This window comes from Balaenoptera acutorostrata, chromosome 4 (genome assembly GCF_949987535.1).
Source record: "Balaenoptera acutorostrata chromosome 4, mBalAcu1.1, whole genome shotgun sequence".
Taxonomy (NCBI): Eukaryota; Metazoa; Chordata; class Mammalia; order Artiodactyla; family Balaenopteridae; genus Balaenoptera; species Balaenoptera acutorostrata.
In genome coordinates this window covers 63,589,825-63,605,271 of record NC_080067.1, presented here as the reverse complement: position 1 = coordinate 63,605,271, position 15,447 = coordinate 63,589,825, and the positions used below count along the sequence as shown (strand labels likewise).

Here is a 15,447-nt window from a genome sequence, read left to right as displayed (position 1 = left end):
CCTCTGGTTATATAAATCACATCTGCAGATGTATTAAGTCTTCAGATCATTCCTGGAGTAGGAGAAAATCAAATGCATTAATGAGTTAGGATTGGTTTTGCTATTATTCTTCCTGTCCCACATGACATACCTAACATAAAGTTTGCTCTCCTTTTTTCTTTCTGACTTCACTATATTTAACAATGACTTTTCACAGAGGAATAATGAGAGAATCAGAAAGTTGTTCACCTGATGATCCAAAACACCAGAGAGGTGATTTAGGATTTTAGACTAAGATAACTTAATTCATTTTTGTTTTATTTCTAAGTTTGCTAACTCTGAAATCTGTTGCATTTTTAAATGCCTGTTTTTCTACCCTCTTAGAGAAGCGGTCAGCAATTTTCTCACTGCCCTCAGTTTGCAAAGAAAGAGCAGGAATCAACAGCAAGTTCCTCATCCTGCAATCTCTGGGAATATCTGGGCTGCCCTCAGAATTGCCCTTTCTCTGATGGACCAACCAGAACTCTTCCAGGCAGCTAATCTCGGTGACCTGGATGTCCTCCTAAGAGCTTTCAACTTGGATCCTTGAAGGAAAAGAAAAGAATAAAAAGAATCCCTGATCTGTGTAATTGTACTGAGAAATGCAAAACTATTTCATTATGAACTCCAAAAAGGATAAAACGGATGTTCAAAAGGCTATGGTGATATAACCCAAGGGAATTCCTACAGACAATACCCAGTCTCTGTTCAGATCCAAAAGCACAAAACATTATATAGTCAAGGTCAGGCTCAAAAGAAGAATTGATAGACACAAACCAAGATTAAGTAACTGTGTGAATACTCTTCACAAGCTGCAAGCATATTGCAAGTTTGTTCTTTGGGGTTTTGTCCCCACTTGCAACTGATGACACATCTAAGGAACTTGCTCATGGGACACCTGGAGAAAGCACTGCCTTGGATCAGGGAATTGTGTTTCTGAACTGTCCCCTGAAATTCCCCCTTTTACCAGATTGAACATAGTTTGGGCCAAGGTGCATGCACATATATTAACTCTTGACTGAAGAGAGGCATTGCTTAAACCTGTTCCAATTTTAACTTTTATTGTTGCCCTTTGATTCCAGAGAGGGAGCTTTGCTGGCAAAAGCAGTTTTTGCACTAGAAATTTTTGCTCTTCCCAATCAAAACTTTTCTGGGATTGTATATATGCACTTTAATATCTTATTTATGCCTTGCTGGAGTTTTGTTTTGTTGCTCCAATTTTTAACTTGGAGGTAAAAGATTAGAGAACTCAGCCTTGTTTGATCAACGGACCAAATAACAGTTCCTGAAAATAGTTTTTCATAGCATAGCGTTTTGAAGGAACGTTTTTCTTAAAGCAGACATGACATAGGGTGTAATATGTCAAACACAGATCTTATTCACATGCTTTTCTGGGACTGTATGAACTTAAGCAAGAGATAAGGTAGTATCTCTTCACAGATTCTGTGCGGGAAGAAAGTTTGATGATATTGTGATTTCTACTGAGTTAACGTTAACTTGCTTAAATGTCGTATTTTCCTTGCTTTCTAACTGCTCTGCACAGTTAATATTCCTTTTAAATTGTTAACACTTTAAATAGTATTTAAGAGTGATAAATACATCTTTTCCTTAAAATTGTGTTTTCTTAGTTCCATAATAATATGCACTGCTCACCCTTTTGCATTCTAAGTGATAGAAGATCAGTACTTTCTAGCTGAACCACACTGAATGTCAGTGGTTTAATATGAAAGATGCATGCCTGGCTTTCACTTTGCACATTTGTCAAGCATCGGGAATTCTCTGCTGGCGGTGGTGGTTAATTGGTTACCTTCCACTCAGTTCTTCAGAGCGTTTTGTGCCTGTTGGGAGTTTGGTGATTAGTTGGAAAGACACCATTCTTTTTTAAAGAATTAGAAAAATTGTTTGCAAAATGGTAACCAAAATATAATTTCACTGATGGTCCAATTCTAGTAATTTATCCTGGGAAGTTGTCCCATTCTTCTTTATTGTGTCTCCTTCCTTCTTCCAGAATCTTCCCCAAAGCAATCTGATCCCAACTTTTTCTTCATATTCTTTGGTTAGTAATAGCTGGTTACATTCGTGATTATAGTTACCCTGCAAAACAGCATTTGGGTCAAGAGTATAGTTGACTGGGGAGTTAGCTTCTACTGGGAGAGAGGAGAGGAAATGTACATACATGCTGAGACATCAAACTCCAGGTACAGGCAGAAATCCTCTCTTCCGTTATGTTGGAAGTCTCGGGGGGGTAGGAAGGGGTCCCAAGGACACATGAAACCACAAGTACTTGAGGCTTCCATACATCATAACCTATTCTAGTTTATAAAGACAAAGAGTTGAGGGCACTATGGTGGTGCCAGGCATTTATCTTCATGTCAAAGCCCACCTGGGCTAGGTGATGCCTCCAACTGGCCAGCAGGAGGCAGGGCATTAAGGCATTCACTGTTGGGCAGGAGTCACGACCCAGGCAAGCCTTCTCACTGAAGTCTGAGAAGCAAGATAAAGCTCAACAATATTTTCTAAAGAATAAACGGTATCCTTTAGAATTTTAACATCTTAGAAACTCAGTCTGGGGAAGGACTCTTGGGGCCCAGTCTCCAACCCATGACAGCTGCCTGCTTGAATATCCCTGATACAATAGCATCCATTCTCTGCATGTACCTCCTCCCAATCCCTGTGCATTCATTGGCTGGCCAGCTGACGTGCATCCATCATAGTCCATTAGGAGCAGACTTTACAGGTGTTCTATTTATGATGTCATTCTATACTTTCAACAGTCACTGAATTTTGCAATAACGATAGGCTATTTTCTTAGCCTTGCTGGCACTACCTACATGAGATCAGTAACAACGTAAAGGCTGACAGTAGGGTAAATGTGGGATGTTTTGATTTGATTGTTGCTAAGTGGTGGCAAATTTTGCTGCCCAAGTTTTATTTTGCTTTTGGAATACAAAGTAACTTCAAGCTCCAAAGAGTTGTGTTAGAGGAGACAACCTTCCATCATAATTTGGTAATGTGCAGAGCATTCAGTAAGATTTTCTGCAAGACACCTGTGTAAGTCAGAACCAAGACTTTCATAGGCTGTTAACCTGTCAAGAAGTGCAGAATTGTTGCCCAAGGAGTTTTTCAATACTTTTTTTTTTAATTGACGTATAGTTGATTTACAATGATCTGTTGGTTTCTCCTGTACAGCAAAGTGATTGTTATACATATGTATACATTCTTTATATCCTTTGCCATTATCATTTATCACAGGGTATTGAATATAGTTCCCTGTGCTATACAGTAGGACCTTGTTGTTTATCCATTCTACATATAATAGTTTGCATCTGCTAACCCCAAACTCCTAATTCATCCCTCTCCAACCACCTCGCTTTGCAACCACAAGTCTTATCTCTATGTCTGTGAGTCTGTTTCTCTTTTGATTTGTATCTTTTTTCCCATTTTTTTTTACTTTTTATTTTATATTGGAGTATAGTTGATTAACAATATTATGATAGTTTCAGGTGTACAGCAAAGTGATTCAGTTATACAAGCACATGTATCTATTTTTTTTCAAATTCTTTTCCCATTTAGGTTGTTACATAATATTGAACAGAGTTCCCTGTGCTATACAGTAGGCCCTTGCTGGTTATCCATTTTAATTTTATTTATTTGTTTATGGCTGCGTTGGGTCGTTTCTGTGCGAGGGCTTTCTCTAGTTGTGGCAAGTGGGGGCCACTCTTCATCGCAGTGCGTGGGCCTCTCACTATTGTGGCCTGTCTTGTTGTGGAGCACAGGCTCCAGACACACAGGCTCAGCAATTGTGGCGCACGGGCCTAGTCGCAACACGGCATGTGGGATCCTCCCAGACCAGGGCTCGAACCCGTGTCCCCTGCATTGGCAGGCAGACTCTCAACCACTGCGCCACCAGGGAAGCCCTGGTTATCCATTTTAAATACGGAAGTGTGTACATGTCAATCCCAAACTCCCTAACTATCCCTTCCTCCCCTTGTGTCATATTTTAGATTCGACATATAACTGATATCATATGGTATTTGTCTTTCTCTGATTTACTTCACTTTGTATGATAATCTGTGTCCATCCATGTTGCTGCAAATGGCATTATTTCGTTCTTTTTTATGGCTGAGTAGTATTCCACTGTATACATGTAACACATCTTCTTTATATGGACATTTAGGTTGTTTCCATGTCTTGGCCATTGTGAATAGTGCTACTGTGAACATAGGGGTGCATGTATCTTTTTGGATTATAGTCTTCTCCGGATATATGCCCAGGAGTGGGATTGCTGGATCATATGGTAACTCTGTTTTTAGTTTTTTGAGGAACCTCCATACTGTTCTCCACAGTGGCTGCACCAACTTACATGCCCACCAGCGGTGCAAGAGGGTTCTCTTTTCTCTACACCCTCTCCAGCATTTGTTATTTGTAGATTTTTCAGTGATGGCCATTCTGACTGGTGTGAAGTGGTACCTCATTATAGTTTTGATTTGCATTTCTCTAATAATTAGTGATGTTGAGTATCTTTTCATGTGCCTGTTGGTCATCTGGATGTCTTCTTTGGAGAAATGTCTATTTAGGTCTTCTGCCCATTGTTCGATTGGGTTGTTTCTTTTGTTGTTGAGTTGTATGATCTGTTTGTACATTTTGGAAATTAAGTCCTTGTTGGTCACATCACTTGCAAATATTTTCTCCTAGTCTGTAGGTTGTCTTTTCGCTTTGCTTATGGTTTCCTTTGCTGTGCAAAAACGTATAAGTTTGATTAGGTCCTATTTGTTTATTTTTGCTTTTATTTCTATTGCTTTGGGAGACGGACCTAAGAAAACATTGGTATGATGTTACAGAATGCATTGCCTATGTTCTCTTCTAGGAGTTTTATGGTGTCATGTCTTATATTTAAGTCTATAAGCCATTTTGAGTTTATTTTTGTGCATGGTGAGAAGGTGTGTTCTAACTTCATGGATTTACATGTGGCTGTCCAATTTTCCCAGCACCACTGGTTGAAGAGACTGTCTTTTTTCCATTTTATACTCTTGCCTCCTTTGTCAAAGATTGACTGTAGGTGTGTGGGTTTATTTCTGGGCTCTCTGTTCTGTTCCATTGATCCCTATGTCTGTTTTTGTGCCAATACCATGATGTTTTGATTACTGTAGCTTTGTAATATTGTCTGAAGTCTGGGAGGGTTATGCCTCCTGCTTTGTTCTTTTTCCTCAGTATTGCTTTGGCAACTCTGGGTCTTTTACAGTTCCATGTACATTTTAGGATTATTTGTTCTAGTTCTGTGAAAAATATCATGGGTAATTACATAGGGATCACATTAAATTTGTAGATTGCTTTGGGTAGTATGGCAGTTTTAACAATATTAATTCTTCTAATCCAAGAACATGGGATACCTTTCCTTCAATAATACTTTTTTGAATTTTATTTTTATTTTATTAATTTTATTGGAGTATAGTTGATTTACAATGTTGTGTTAGTTTCAGGTGTACAGCACAGTGATTCAGTTACACATATATTCATTCTTTTTCAGATTCTTTTCTCATATAGCTTACTACAGAACATTGAGTGGAGCTCCCTGTGCTATACAGTAGGTCCTTTTTGGGTATCTATTTTATATATAGTAGTGTGTGTATTTTAATCCCAAGCTCCTAATTTATCCCTCCTGCCACGTTTCCCCTTTGGTAACCATAAGTTTGTTCTCAAAATCTAAGTCTGTTTCTGTTTTGTAAATAAATTCATTTATACAATGATACTTTTTAACAAAATTTAGTAAAAACAGTTACTAGAAAGCACGTGAAAGTTTATAGAAATCAGGGCACCACCAAAAATAAAGTAGCAAGATTTTAGAACAGTCTTTATTGTATACATTTTTTAACTGTGACACATTTTTTAAGGCAGCACTGTTTTCTGGTATCTTATCTTCATGGTGTGAAATTGTCATTTAAATTACTCTTTCCATTTGAAAGGGTAGGGTATTTTGGGTTACCTTCTAGGGCATTCTGGAAGATGTTGAGTATCTTTTTCTTGTGTTACTGAGTAATAAATAGCCTAAGATCTCTTAGAGGATAGTAATACTTTACTAGAATGACCACTCAATTTCATAAACGTGACTTTCGAGGACCAATTTCACTAGTCAATGGGATGAAAATGCAGAGAAGGCCAGTGATCATTGCTGAATTTCAAAATATAAGTGTGTCTAGTGAGCTATTTCCATGTGCTCCTGTACCTTCACAGTGAGGTGGAGTAGGGTTAGGGAAAAGGAGAAATAAGGCATCCACTTACTGGGCCAATCATATTGAGTCATCATTCCCTTTGCTTTCTCCCAAGCTCACTTCCCATGACTCCTTGAAAGAAAGGCAGATCTTATCCACCAGGAAACGTTAGTAGAAAACTATGAGCTGTGCTTTCTCAGTTGATCTGTGTTTCAACTAGAATGGCAAATTTGTGATACTTAACTGGGTTGGAATGTCCAGTACCCACTCACTTTCAGAGGTTTCTGCCACTTGCCTCATTCTTTTCTTTGAAGGAACTATTATGTTAAATCTTAGCACCATGTCTAGATATTAATATTAGATAAATCTTTCTAGTATATTTGTGCTATACAAGCAAGACTTGAATACAACTGTAGCTGGTCCTACTTATAACAGGAGCTCCCAAACTCTGTACCATAAACTTTGTCTGTGAGCTCCTTGGGAATAGAGAGAAAAAGCAAGATGGTTGTTTTGTGTCCCTTTCTCATTTGTCCCTGAATCAACTGGACTGTAATAAGTTGTTGTTGTGGTTGTTGTTTTATTGCTTGAAATGCTTCTAGAAGCATTCTAGTAACAGGATATTCTGAAGGCTTAATTTGTGTGCCATCTTTTTGAGGCCTTCTGTTTTAGAAATTATTACACATGCAATGCATGATTTCAACTTTGTAAAATAATTTCAAATGTATTCCCTCGCCAGATTTTACTGCACCATTTCCTTATCATTTCAGTATTTATAGAACTGGTTGAAATTAAACTGTTTTGAACTAAGAAGTAGACAGATCTATATATTTTTAAAGAGGGTTTGTAGATGAACTCTGGCATAAGGTTTGTAAAAAGGCAGTTTTTAAAAAGTAAAACATATAACCTCATGTACCAAAATAAAGCATGCATTAGCACTTGCAAATCTGCCTACTCAGATATTAACCAAAGCATGCAAAATAACTTTACTGAATGTAAATTTACCCAGTGCATGATTAAGTCTCATAGGTTAGCTTATTATTTTTCCTTGCTTCTGAACAAGGAACTTTTGTTCATGAACTTTGTGTTCTAGTTTTTCTACTTGCTTTTAAATATCCTATCCTTGAGATTCACATGGCTGGTTTATGCAGTGTTGCAGCCAGTGCCAAACTAATCCTGTGAGGAGTCCAGATATTTAGACAACCAAACGATTTTTAAAAACCAGTTGAGGCACAACAGATGCAAAATAGAAACAAAATCCATGTGTCTGAATGCTACTGAACAAAATCATGTTGATTGCCTCAGCACAGTTTGGGGTTCTAAATTCTGAATAGTGCATTTCGAGTTTTTCTAATTTAGAAATGCTGACATTCTAAATAAGGTGGGGAGGTTAAGGTAACGTCAGGTATATGAAAACCATCGTAAGGCAAAGTGGATATGGGGCCTTAATTTCCACAAATGTCACATAGTGTGTGGGGTGTCTGTCACACCACTGTCCTCAACATGGCCCTATTTGTATGGTAAGTGAGCTACTTGGGCCCACATCCTTTGAGAAACTGGACTTGGTCAATCTGTCTAAAAGCACTGAAATTCAGGGTTGATGAGGCGATTTCACGGTCACTCAGAACCAACTCTAAAGTCCTCTCACTGACCTTTTCTGTGGCCCCGGCTTCCAGAAAAAATAAGGACAAGGAAACCAGAAATGGAGGGAACAAAGCTCAGTAAGACAATGGGGGCGTCTTAAGTTAGCGACAGCTTTGTCACCACTTCATACACCCCAACACACATGCAGATGAGCTCCAAGACAGAATCCTCCAAGCACCCAGCCAAGACCATTGTGTGGAGGCATTAAACAGCTAAGAGGAGAAAAAAACAGAAAACAAAAGTGTGAGATTTCACATAACTAACTCTCCATTTTGCCTTGAATAAAGTTTCCGCTACCTGTACCCTCTGCAGAAATACCAAAATAACACTCTGGAAACAAGTGCCCCAATCCTCAATCTCAGAACTGTTAGGACTGCTCTCCAAGAGAGAATTCTCTTGTAGCATTGTAGAATGTCACAGCAAAACCCTGACAGGCTCATTGGGACACTTTTAGAAACCTGCACTGAAAATAATATTAAGATGAAAAAAAGAATGAGGCAGTTCTTTGCTCACCAATAAAATGTCTGTGTGTGTGTGTCTTTTTCTTTGAATTTCTTGGAGAGGGAAATGGTACGACACAAAAAGAACTAAGGAATATACACACTCGATGAGTATTTCACTGAGATACATAAAAATACCACAAAAGAATTGTGCCATGTGAGAAATATGTTCATGACTGAATGTGTTAGCCAGTAGATAAAGGAAATATAGCAAACCTAAATTTTACCAATTATTTTCAATTCCCCATCCCCATATCATCTAACCCAAACCCTCTTCAATTTTCATTGCCCAAATTTGTTTACATTTGTTGAAAATAAACCTGATTAATTTAGTAAACTTTTTACAAACTATAACAAGCATTTATTAACTATTTAGAAAAGATATTTCTATATATTTTGTATATCTATGAATATTGCATATCTAATCTAAAATACTGTTTGAGACAAATTCTGTGATGCTTCCGTATCATGCTCAATAATGTTTAAAATATTGGGATTTCATTTTTAAGCTGAAGTAGATAACAAAAAAATTTAACCTTAAATGTTTACATTGAGTTTTTAAATTAAAACCAATCCAAATTAAGTGACCTATAGTAAATTAATGGCAGTGGAAGCAGGGGCATAAGTTATTGGCATACTACATGATAATGTACCTGTGTATTTAGTGAAATATTATATATCATAGCACAACTCTGTTGGGTATTAAGATTTCATCTTAGTATTCCCCTGCGTTGCTCTTTGAAATAAAATTACTATCATAAAAATCTCTTATCATACTGATGTGTTTAATTTACTCCATTGGCTTATAATTTGCAAAGTACCAAGATTAAGGTAGTATTTTTGTACTACTATTGGAAGCATGCCTTCCCTTTTTCACATTATTAAATTGTATATTTGTGCAATTTTAAACTATGTTTTCAAATAAACTTTCTCTGTGGCTTCAAGGTCTTTTCAGAAATCTTTCAAAATGGGATATGGGGATCAGAATTGCTTAAAATCAAATGGAATCCAATTTGTACTACTGGTTAAAAGGTCCTTTTATTGAATATCACTACCTATGATTTTGCACAAGTTACCTGGAAATAGGAATGCACTTTTAGATACAAAACAAAAATCTTCCTCCTTTGTTAATTTTTAAAGACTAAAATATTATTTAACCTGAAATTGGATTTTGTGATTTTTTTTTTAAGAATAAAAGTATTAAAATATATTTGTTTTAGGGTCTTCTTTTTTTTTTTTGTCAAATATTTGAGCACCTACTAAGTACAGGTACTGTTCTAGTGCAGGACAGTGGTAATTAAATCAAGCCCTTGAAGAGCTTAGATTTCTGTGAGAGCTCAACAAATACCTTAACAAATAAGAATGCTTGGGCTTCCCTGGTGGCACAGTGGTTGAGAATCTGCCTGCCAATGCAGGGGACACGGGTTCGAGCCCTGGTCTGGGAAGATCCCACATGCCACGGAGCAACTGGGCCCGTGAGCCACAATTGCTGAGCCTGTGCGTCTGGAGCCTGTGCTCCGCAACAAGAGAGAGGCCGCGATAGTGAGCGGCCCGCGCACCGCGATGAAGAGTGGCCCCCGTTTGCCGCAACTAGAGAAAGCCCTCGCACAGAAACGAAGACCCAACACAGCCATAAATAAATAAATAAATAAATAAATATTTAAATAAGAATGCCATGTGCAGCAATGCAAAGTGCTAGAAGAACAAGGCAAGTAACGTATGAGAGTGACTGGGTCTCCTTCATCTACAGGTGGTCAGGAAATGTTTCTCTTACCTGACATTTGGGCTGAAGCCAGCCAAGTGGAGTTGGGGACAAGCTCTCCCTCTTCACTGCCCTCTCTTTCCACCTGAGGCAGCACTTAACCTTGGTGGGATTCTCTTTTCTCTGTGAAATCAAGCTGTTATCTCTTTCTTTCCTGTTTCACTGTTACTCTATACGCAGTAAAAAGTTCTGTCTACCTAGTGGTGAACTGCGGCTCCTCTTCCCACCTCTCGCATAACTCAAACCCTTTTTATGTCTCCTATGCCCCCGCCACTTTTTAAACATGAATATTAATTTCCTCAAATAGCTGCTTCACTCCGTGTGGGTATTCAAAAGCAGACCAAGGTTTGAATGGTTCTTTACATTTCCTTACAGGGCACCTTAAGGTAATACCTCACCTAGCCAGCACTTCAGGGCTCACAAAGGACTGACGTATTTTTCCTTTACTTGCACCACATAACCAATAATGCCGCCTGGTAATCATCTTAAGGAATCAGAACTTTAGGCACCGATGGTTAATTTTAGTATTTTGCCCTGTGGAACTAAACTACTGATTCTCAGTAGGCGCCCTGTTTGAGTTTGCCCACTGAGTTTAGAAAAGTGGAATCCAGGCAGTACAGCCTTCCCAGGCCCAGTTCTCTGAAAGGGAAACAGAAAGGAAGCGAACATTTACTGAAACCTACCATGTGCAGGATTCCTTGGCCGGGTGTTTCTATTTTGCCGTTTTAACTTCAGCGGGCACCCAGGTCCTAAGCCTTTGCTCTACTGATAATTGTATCCAGTCCATAATTAATATTTCTGCAAATAATTAACATAATCGCAAAAACTGTGCCAGGTGAAAAAAATGTCTTAGAGATTAACAACAGACTAAAGAGCACATTTAATACTAAAAGAACGGCAAAAACTGACCTGGGAAACAGTAGGCTTGAGAGAAATTTCCAAGACAATGGCTAACACTGCTCATAGTAAAATTTGCTATCGGTTAAAAATTGATAAAGAAGAACAAAATCGTCTTGACAAAATTTAGATTTGCAAAATTTGACCTGGTAAAGCTGGACCCAGTGGAAATAATGGCTGCAGAGGGAAATTTGCAATAGCAAAAGTTATAATAGAGAAAAATTGATGAGGACTGAAAAACTGATGACTCAGACTGTCCTTATAAAATTTACAGAATTGTTAACAAAGTAAGTTCATTAAAATAGAAAGGAAAATGTCAAAGTTTGGAAAGAGTTCAACTGGGTGACTCTTCTTACCTTCTCCTCTCTCCTCAAATCCCATCTCCCACACACTCCCTCTTAAGCTGGCCATCTTGCTTCCTACTTTCCTGAGAAAACGATGGCAGGAAAGAACTCCCAGACTCACGGCACTCAGTCTCCTGGTCTCCTCACCGTGGCATCTGCACTTGGGTCTCTGCCTTCCTCCCATCCCCACACAGGTCTTCCAGGCCCTGCCTAAAGTCAGCTCTGACTTTGGCACCAGATTCCATCACCTCTTGCCTGCTCAAGAACAGCGGATCAGCACTTCTTCCCTCGCCCTCCTACATCCTCCACACTGTACTTTCTGTTTGACCATCTTATTTCTCATACTTAAAAGGAAGAACTTCTCTCAGTCCCACCCACTTCCCCTATCAGTCACCACCCCACTTTCTTTGCTTTCCTCTGTAGCAAAACTCCCCCAAAGAGTTGTCTGCATTCATTTTCTGCAATGCCTCTCCTCCCAAACTGTTCCCATGGAGACCACACATGACTCCAAGTGGATCAATCTCACAGTCAACTCATCTTACTTAACCTATCACATTTATTTGGTCACTCTCACCTCCTCAAGATGCTTTCTTCACTTGGCTTCCACTTCCAGGCACCATTCTCTTGATTTCTGTGCACAGTGGTGGTCACTCGTCCCAAGTCTCCTTTGCTAGCTCATCTTCTCCCTAACTTACGTTGAAGGGCTCAGTCCCTGGACCTCTTCTATTTCCTGTCTCCCTCCACTGATGATCCCACCCACGCCCATGGCTTTAAATACCACTTAGATACCAACCACTCCCAATTTGATATCTACAGTCCAGACTTCTCAAAAGTCCAGAGTTGCATATGTCCCGCTTCCTACTCAACATCAGCCACAGAGGTCTAATAGGCATTTCAAACTCAGCATGCCCCAAACCAGACTCCTGACCATCTTTCCCTACCACCACTTGTAACCTCACCACACCCTCCTACCTTAGTTGATTGCAACTACATTCTTCAATTGCTCAGAACAAAAACTTCAGGGGCAGCCTTAGCTACTCTCATTTCCTCATACCCCACATCCTATCCATCAGGAGATTCTATTGGCCTTACATTCAAATGTATCCAGAATCTGCCCATCCACACTACCCCCACTGCTACCCTCCATCCCTCTGAGCATCACCCTCTCCCCTTGCTTACCACAGTAGCCCCTACTTCTGTCCTTGCCCTCCTGTCATCTAAGCTAAACAAGGAACAATCTCCCTGAAACTTTGGTCAGAGCAGGTCATTGCTCTGCTCAAAACCCTGTAATGGCTCCCCATTTCACCCTAGAGTCAAGCCCTTCCAACGCCTCCTGGGCTCAGATGATCTGGCCCCCTCTCTCCTCCTCTCCCACCAGTCTCCCCCTCCTCCCTCCCTTCTAACCACACTGGTCCCCTTGCTGCTTCTCTGACATATCAGGTACTTTCCCACCCCGGAGCTACTGCTCCAGCTGGCCCCTCTGCCAAGCATATCCTTCCCTTAAACATGTTTGGATGACGCCTTCACCTCCTTCAAGTCTTCTTGCAAATCTCACCTCCCAGTGATGCCTTCCCTGATCACGCACTTCCCTGAGTACCTGATTTCGTACCTCAACCTGCACCTCCACCCCTGATCTACATCTTCTTTTTTCCATAGAACTCAATAGCTATTAACATATCATTTACTTATTTCTTATGTTTAGTATCTGCCTCTCCATGGTAGAAAATTCACTCAGCAAGGGCAGAGACCCATGTCTACTTTGTTTACTCATACATCTAAGAAAAACAATGCCTAGCACATAGATGTTTAGTAGTTATTGAATGATGAACCATGCTATACACATTAATAAAATAAATTTGCTTAATGGAATTATCTCCAGAAAAATACTTTTGAAAAAAAAAAGTCATCAATGTTGCTATAATTGATTATTTAAAAAAAGTTTTTTTAGACTGAAACAATGGGTCAAAACCTCCACAGAGTCAAAACGCTATATGGGTTAAAATGATAACACAAAATACCACAGTAAAAACATCCTGTGTCCACCAGACTGTCAGACGCTTTACATAACTCATCACAAGTATTATTCTGCCCACTGAACAGATGAGAAGACTGAGTCTGAGGATATTAAGTGCTTACCAAAGTCACACGGCTAGTCTGGGTTGGGAACAGGATTTGAACTTGTCTATATGCTTCTACCCTGGCCATTATCCCACCCTGCCTCCCTACCTCACTGAAAGTAGATTTTTAAATAATTGCTTGCATGGGGATGAGAATTACTCACCATTTTCCTGTTAAATTTCTCCACTGTGACTGAAGTGTGCCACTGACAACGTTTGAAAAGCTGGACCATGAGTTCAAACGGCACATACACACACTGGTAAACTCTCCCACTGGACACAATGGGATACATTAAGTGAATGTAAACAGCAGCTGGCTTGCAAACACTGGCCTAAAAGTTTACAATTCTCTGAATGGTAAACAACCCCTCACTACCCCCCCATCATTTCCTTCTCCCCTTATTCCCTCACCAAAACAGATGGCACAACACTGATGTCAGTCATTTCCCTTGGATTTTTAAAAATACATTGGTTTGGGAGGAGCAACCAAAATGGCGGAGTAGAAGGACGTGCTCTCACTCCCTCTTGCGAGAACACCAGAATCACAACTAGCAGCTGGACAATCACTGACAGGAAGACACTGGAACTCACCAAAAAAGATACCCGACATCCAAAGACAAAGGAGAAGCCACAATGAGACGGTAGGAGGGGCGCAATCATAGTAAAATCAAATCCCATCACTGGTGGGTGGGTGAGTCACAGACTGGAGAACACTTATACCACAGAAGTCCACCCACTGGAGTGAAGGTTCTGAGCCCCACGTCAGGCTTCCCAACCTGGGGGTCCGGCAACAGGAGGAGGAATTCCTAGAGAATCAGACTTTGAAGCCTAGTGGGAATTGATTGCAGGACTTCGACAGGACTGAGGGAAACAGAGACCCCACTCCGGGAGGGCACACACACAGTAGTGTGCGCATCGGGACCCAGGGGAAGGAGCAGTGACCCCAGGGGAGACTGAACCAGACCTACCTGCTAGTGTTGGAGGGTCTCCTGCAGAAGTGAGGGGAGGCATGGCTCACCGTGGGGACAAGGACACTGGCAGCAAAAGTTCTGGGAAGTACTCCTTGGCGTGAGCCCTCCCAGAGTCTGTCATTAGCCCCACCAAAGAGCCCAGATAGGCTCAAGTGTTGGGTTGCCTCAGGCCAAACAACCAACAGGGAGGGAACCCAGCCCCAACCATCAGCAGTCAAGTGGATTAAAGTTTTACTGAGCTCTGCCCACCAGAGCAACAGTCAGCTCTACCCACCACCAGTCCCTCCCATCAAGCCTCTTAGATACCCTCATCCACCAGAGGGCAGACAGCAGAAGCAGGAAGAACTACAATCCTACAGCCTATGGAACAAAAACCACATTCACAGAAAGACAAGATGAAAAGGCAGAGGGCTATATACCAGATGAAGGAACAAGATAAAACCCCAGAGAAACAACTAAATGAAGTGGAGATAGGCAACCTTCCAGAAAAAGAATTCAGAATAATGATACTGAAGATGATCCAGGACCTCGAAAAAAACAATGGAGGCAAAGATCAAGAAGATGCAAGAAATGTTTAACAAAGACCTAGAAGAATTAAAGAACAAACAAACAGAGATGAACAATACAATGACTGAAATGAAAACTACACTAGAAGGAATCAATAGCAGAATAACTGAGGCAGAAGAACAGATAAGTGACCTGGAAGACAGAATGGTGGAATTCACTGCTGCGGAACAGAATAAAGAAAAAAGAATGAAAAGAAATGAAGACAGCATAAGAGACCTCTGGGACAACATTAAACGCAACAACATTTGCATTATAGGGGTCCCAGAAGGAGAAGAGAGAGAGAAAGGACCAGAGAAAATATTTGACAAGATTATAGTCGAAAACTTCCCTAACACGGGAAAGGAAATAGCCACCCAAGTCCAGGAAGCACAGAGTCCCAGGCAGGATTAACCCAAGGAGAAACACACTGAGACACATAGTA

General features: G+C 40.3%; 1 protein-coding gene across 9 annotated transcripts in view; it reads left to right on the top strand.

Moving 5' to 3' along the window:
* The window catches only part of PEX5L (peroxisomal biogenesis factor 5 like), a 278,603-nt gene that overhangs the window by 245,025 nt on the left and 18,131 nt on the right, over positions 1 to 15,447 (top strand). For 8 of the 9 annotated variants that reach the window (XM_007195378.2, XM_007195374.2, XM_057545875.1 and 5 more), the window contains one exon: positions 364 to 2,147. The exons of the other annotated variant lie outside the window; for it this stretch is intronic. In XM_007195378.2, coding sequence (XP_007195440.2) covers positions 364 to 568 — 205 coding nt within the window. In that variant the 3' untranslated portion in view covers positions 569 to 2,147. Of the gene's footprint in view, positions 1 to 363; positions 2,148 to 15,447 lie in introns of those variants that run through there. 9 annotated transcript variants of the gene reach the window in all.